The sequence below is a fragment of the Pygoscelis adeliae genome, unplaced genomic scaffold (genome assembly GCF_000699105.1).
Source record: "Pygoscelis adeliae isolate BGI_AS28 unplaced genomic scaffold, ASM69910v1 Scaffold166, whole genome shotgun sequence".
Taxonomy (NCBI): domain Eukaryota; kingdom Metazoa; phylum Chordata; class Aves; order Sphenisciformes; family Spheniscidae; genus Pygoscelis; species Pygoscelis adeliae.
In genome coordinates, this window is record NW_008825156.1 from 1519220 (window position 1) to 1525519 (window position 6300).

A 6300-nucleotide genomic window follows, 5' to 3' on the forward strand; every position below is an offset into this window, starting at 1 on the left:
CCACCAGCAAAATGCAGCCCCGGCCACTGCAGCCAACTCTGCCAGGCTGTGCCCATCCCACGGGGACCTCTTGCATGGCTTCCACTACACTGGCATGGGAATCCCTTGGCAGAAGGGACATGACCCTTCCCCACACTCTCTGCCACCCCAGCTAGCTGGCATTGCCGTGGCAGCTTTTCCTCCCAGAAAGCGACAATTTTGGGGCCAGGTGCTTGAAAGAGGTTTGCAGCAACCTTGAAATGCCCAGCTCTTGGCCAATACACTCAAAACTCCTTTTGGATGAAATCCGCTTTCTGCACATGACTTGTCAAATACTTGTGAACGACAAGCACGTCCCACAGCAGGGACGCTGCCTGGGCCTCCCACAAGCAGAAGGGGGAACTGGACACACTTTCTAAATTGGTCATGGCGGTCATCCATGATTTTTCTGGGTACAATTAATAGGTGACTTAATTCTTTGCTTAATCTGAACTGTTTCCATTACGCAGCTGAGGAAGTTCAGTCTCCCAGCTGCCTCACTATATTTGGGCTGTGAACTGCAGGAAGTTGATCAGCATGACATTGTCACAGATATTCCCCTGTAATATTTCCCTAGAAAGAGAAATCCCATTCAAACCTCTCTGCCTTCTCCTCACACCCCGGGCACCAGGGGTACCGGATGCTCTGCCTACCTGCTCTGGCGCTGAGTAATCCTCCTCTCTCCCTCCCAGGGAGTTCATCTGGACAGCTGAAGGATAGTGTGACATGATGGGTGGCTCCAGGACCTTTTAAAACTGCCTTACCCGAGCACAGATGACGACACCCTAAAGTAAACGTCAGTGCCCCCTCCCCAAGATGTGGACGCATGAACCAGCACAGTCCTTCGAGTAGATCCACAAAGTTTATTCAATTGCTTTGAAGGTGCAGTAGCATAAGTGCGTGTTTCTGCCTGCGGCCTGTGAGCTCCCTGCCGCTGGCCTTGCCACTAGTTGCAGTAGTTTTCCAGTTGGTAGAGGGAGCATGTGTTGTGGCAGCATTGCTCAACGATCCCTCGCTTCACTTTCTCAAACTCCTCCTGTTGGAAGGGCAGCTCCCCTACCTCATCATGCAAGGGACCGCTCACTGCCAGGAAAGAAAAAGATAAGCCGTGGGACATCACACAGCATCAGCCCTAGCTGTTAAGCCCCGCAGAAACCCCATTTGCAGACATCAGATTTTTAAACCAGAGTTGGCTGGAAAATGGGGAGGAAGTTGCAAAGGTTTCCCCAGGTTGATGCTGCTTGTAGCACCTTCAGGCTCTGTGTTTCCTCTCCCAAAATAATCCTGTGGTGCTTAGAAGGAGCCAAGCTGAGTGGATATCAGCAGTGTGAGGGACAAGGAGATACAGGGGCTTTATTGAGGCAGGCATGTGGAGAAGAGAAACCTTGCACCCTCCCTGGGGTGAGCAGCTAGTAAATAGGAGGATAAAATGGGCTGGTCTGCTCCAGAGAGATGAGTTGCTTGGGACTGCAACCCCCTCGGGCAGTTACCCACTATTCTGGGAGCCTGGGCAAACAACTGGAATGTTCGTGGGATTGCATGGACGGTCCAGTCCTGGGGCTGGATGCACTTCCCAGCTGGTCCTGAACAGCCTGCTCCTGTTGGCTGCCTGGACGTAGCCTCGAGCTGATGGCAAAAGCGTTCATGTGTGTCCCTGTTCACGGCTGGGGGATGAGTTTTTAGAAGAATGATGAATTGGTGTATTTGGACACAGACAAAACTCAACAGAATGTCTCATTTGCTGGTGGGAACTTGAAAACTTGTGGACAGAACTGTTCAGGTTTTAGTTGCCCAATGAAAATACAGAAAATGGCAAATAAAACAGAGATTTTTTCTGTAGGAAGAAAAGAGACCCTAACAACAAAAAGAAAATGCCTGGAAAGTGAGAATGAGATGAGGTTTCTAGGGCAATATGAAAGTACAGCACAAGATGCAAAATCCCCAAGCCCCCAAAGCGTGATGCAATGAACGAGGCACAAGAGTAACAAGAAATCATTATGCTAGTGTGCTAGGAGGAAAATTTAGGAAAGGTTTAGTCCAACATTAAGTAGAAGAGGAAATAGCTAGTCAATGTTTTGTGATTTACTTGTCTTCATCCTTCAAGCCAGCTGTGAGTAGACTGTAAACACAACCAGCTTGTGTGACAAAGAAGTAGTGGCCCAGGCAAAAATCCTGGAACAAGAGGTAGAAAGTCCTCAGATACTTTCAAACTGGTTGGCCCTGATGAAATTCTCAATACCATATTTAGGGAACTGGCTAACAAAACTTCCAACCCATTCGTGGTGGTCTTCAGAAACAAATCATCAGAGAAGGGAGCAACTAACAGCCCAGCTGGCCATTCAAAACAAATCATGGCAAACCTCTGCTATGACATTACCTTGCTTCACCTTCCGAAGACCTCTAAGACTATTTCACGAGATGGTTGCATACGCAGGAGAAGGAATTGTATACACATGAAACCAGTGTGTGATGGGAAGAGAACTGGTGGGAGAGGCGTATCGTAGTCAGGGGAGGTTAAGTAATGGTCCATCTTGAAATGAGAGGGTTGAAATGACTGGAATTTGGCAGCGGTCTCTTCTGCATCTATTCAAAGTCTCCGTTAGTAGCTTGGAAGACAGAAGAGAGAGTGTACTTGCTGGATTCATAGAGGAGCTAAAGCTGAGAGGAACTGCAGGTACCCATCTCCAGGAGAGACATCATCCTTGCATTACAGCTGGAGCATTACAGGTCCTGGCTCTGCCTAGATACAAACATCATGTTGAAGAGCAGTTCTCTTCAGAGAAGAGCAACTGCCTCATCCCACCTGCACTGTCATGCAGACACAATGTGCTGGACCAGGGGCAGTGACCCGGCACCAAGGGTGTGCGGGCAGGGCTGTCATCTCCTCCTGCCTCCTGGCCCTTGCACTCATCAGTAGTCCAGGAGTCCTAAGGAGGGGAACCAAAGCAGCTCCACCAGCATTTCACCACCATGAAATAAGATGTGATATAAAGCTGTGGGGGGTGCAAGCCTCTTGAAGGGCAAGATTAGTGCTAAAAATTACCTTTGAAACTATAGAAACACTGAAAAGATGGGATGCTGTTCAGTAGGAAATGGGAAAGATGCTAAAGGTAGGCAGGAAGACTGCATTGCGCATCCAGGATGAGGGTTTGACTGTGGTAGCAGTCCTTCAAGGACTGCTGATCCACCCGAGGGAGGGCCAAGGCATCCAAGGGAGACAGTGATCACTATCAATAAACAGTACAGTGCTGCTTTGAAAAAGGCAAACCACCTGTGTAGGCAGGAACATGGTGTGAAAAACATGCAAAATCATTCTTCCAGTTTGCTCACTCTACTTGGTACTGGCAAGGCCTCAGCTGGGGTCCTGTGCACTTCTCCAGGCATCACCAGTCAGTAAGGATGTGGACCAAATGCAGAACAATTTGCATGGACGGAGATCTAGAAAATATGACCTAAGAAGGTAGTGGGGGGTGTAGAGGGGATTTATCTAAGAGCAGGTTGAAACTAGACATAGGAACAGTCTTCAAATATTTTGAAAAGCAGCCATAAAGAAGAAAGGATTAGACTCTTCTCCATGTCCACTATGGAGAAGACAAGAAATAATTTACAGCAAGGGATGTTCAGGTTAGATATGGGGAACAAACACTCAAGAAGAAGGTCAGTTAAGCATGGGAATGGGCAGTTTCAGAAGGCAGAAGCAGCTTCCTCACTGGAGGTTTTTATGCACATACTAGACAAGCATGGGTCAGAAATAGGATGGGGACAACTGATCCTGTCCTGGGGCAGAAGGAGGCTTCCTGGGTTCCTTCCACCTTTATTTTATATGAACAGTCCCAGGCTGGTGTAATGGCCATACAAAGAAACAGACAAGTTTGAGCTTTCAGCCACAATTCCTTTTGCCTCATAAATCCTCTTTCCTGCCTGCCCTCCCATCTGCCTTTTTAACCTGAAGAGCTTTTCACTGGCAATGTGATGCTGTTGGTATGTTAAAGGTATTCCTGGCATTCCCCATCAAGGACATTCTTGGTGTCACCGTCAAAGATAGGCGGTTGTTGGCTTTTGCATCGTATAGCATACGACTGCGTTCAAGGTCAACCTGACTTACCTAGAGGCTGCTCAACGTCCCGTCGGGCTTTGGGGGAGTAGAAGAAACCCCGCTCTCCACACACCAGGTAGAGAGCCTCCACCAAGTGGGAGCCGCAGAGGTGCTGGTTGGCAGCCGCGTGGCTGGTCCCAGGGCCAGAAAGAGCAAGAAGGGCCAGGAGAGGCAGCGATTGGATCCAGAGAGCCATGGTGAGCACGGTGAGGCCTAGGGTTAAGAGGCAAGAGGAGGTCTAGGGGGGAGAAATAGGTTGTCATCAAGCATCTTATGTCCTTCAGCTCCTTTGGCATGAAAATGAGACCGAAGTAGCAGATGGACCTTCTAAAGATGCCCTAGCTTGAGAGGGAAGGAGAGCTTTCTGCGTCAGGCTTTACAAGTCACAGTAAATGACGAATTATTATAACCAGAAGTCCATCTCCATCCACATGCCCACATCATGTGGCCTCCCTGCTGTCTTCCCCCAAAAGGCCAAACTAGACTGGAAGAGCCATCCCACTGAGCCCTGTAGCGTACATGCCCAGGAGAGCTGAGATCAGCAGACACTTTCAGAGGAAAAACCCTCTCTTCCAAGTCAGAAGGGGCTGTTCTTTATGATGATGGCCCAAAAACAGCACAATGTGTTCAAAGACCTGGGGAGACCTAATTTTCTTGGACTAGCGAACCAGCACTTGTCAGCATCAGTTACATCAACTTAAGAAAACAGCTCTGCAAAACAGGTAGGAGCTAAAAGGGCAGCAATCACACTTACCCAAAGAAGTGGCAGCAAGAGATGGAGAGAAGTTTGCTCTGAGAGATGAAGACTGTTCGGTTGGTAGTAATATCCCCATTGTCTCTTTCCCATATTTATATGCTTTACGTTAGCCCAAGTGACACAAGAGCTACCACAAGCCCCACCTCCTTGATGACACTCTAGCCAAAATTTTTGCTGCTTGTGCACATTAATTTCTCTCTACGTAGCATCAACAGGTCTTTATGCAACTTAAGATAGAAGCAACAGTTTGCAGTTTCCATCTCATTTCATCTGACCTGTTTTTGCTTCCCTGAAGCTCTGTCCTGAGCCATCAGTGACCCTTTTAGCAGGAGATAATGGTGCTATTACAGCTGCAATGATTACTAATGACACTAATGCTGGCAATAGGCACTGCTGGCATTGAGGTGGCTCAACAGCTGTTTCTAAAATGTAAAATTAAAGGCAAACATGTTAATCTGTTTGATTAATATCACCTTGGAAAGTATGCAGCAATGGGACCAAGTTGTCAGTGAGTCCATGCTACTGTCAGGTGTTAGAGGAAGGAAAACACATTATTGCGCTGAGACTATCTGTGGTCCCGCTCGCTGGCCACGCGGTGCACAGCGAGAGACACGCATCCACGGCTTGGGCTGGGGGAGGAATAACATCTACATTTTGCAGGAGACCTTGAGTGGTCGTTTTAGCTCAGTGCAAGGCCAGAGTTAGAGCATGTGAAATTTTGTATGTGAAAAAATAAGCCTTTCCCCCTTCGCCCAGTGAAAGGCAGGTCCCCTCCTTCATCTGCCAGGTGCCCCTTTAAATTCCTGTTTGTGATTAAGCAGAGCAGAGGCAGTCTCTGCCGTTTGCAGGTGAGAGCTCTGAGCACCTCAGCTCTTCTCTCTGGGGCTCTGCCCAAAATTGTGTCTTCGACACCAAGAAACATTGCTGGTAAATCCCAGTGAAAACCAGGAGACAGCTGATTATCTCCATTCTGGCTGGTAAGTCTGCTTTTAATTGGAGATGATGGGCCAGGGGTAGTCCACTGGCTTTCATGGGTCTGATTTTGGCGACAGATCTAGCTTTCTCTCTCTCACACAACATTACCCCATTTTTTTGATGCTCAAAAATAGCATGGATGCCTCCGTGCTCAACTTTTCTGCCACCAATAGCATGCTTGCACCTTTTTCTGCTTATACTTTTTTTTTTTCTGCCTGAAAAGGCCCTTTTTAAATGCTGGGGATGAGATTATCTTCAAACTTCCTATTGCTCTAAATTTTGAGACTACAAGTGCTTAGCACCACTGAAAAGGAGACATTTTCATCTGTTTGAACTCTGCTGCTTGTTTAACTTAGAATAAGCCTGATTCTCCATACACAGTATAAATCAGAAGGAAGTTCACCAAAATCAGCAGAATGCCTTGAGACTCAAACCAGACTTTTGACTTCTTGAG

The 6300-nt window shown here is 47.7% G+C and overlaps 1 protein-coding gene across 1 annotated transcript; it reads right to left on the reverse strand.

The window, feature by feature from the left end:
• Positions 1 to 964: 964 nt before the first annotated feature.
• Positions 965 to 4310, reverse strand: INS (insulin). Its single transcript, XM_009328527.1, has 2 exons — positions 4124 to 4310; positions 965 to 1101 (listed from the first exon to the last, which is right to left on the reverse strand). The coding sequence occupies exons 1-2, from the start codon at positions 4308 to 4310 to the stop codon at positions 965 to 967; spliced, it is 324 nt and encodes a 107-aa protein (XP_009326802.1).
• Positions 4311 to 6300: the final 1990 nt, after the last annotated feature.

What these genes read in the sequence shown, in the direction of transcription:
- INS (XM_009328527.1), bottom strand. Translation starts at nt 4,310, where the DNA reads ATGGCTCTCTGGATCCAATCGCTGCCTCTCCTGGCCCTTCTTGCTCTT. An exon ending in GGACGTTGAGCAGCCTCTAG is followed by an intron (nt 1,102 to 4,123) that starts GTAAGTCAGGTT and finishes CTTTCCTGGCAG; the next exon opens with TGAGCGGTCCCTTGCATGAT.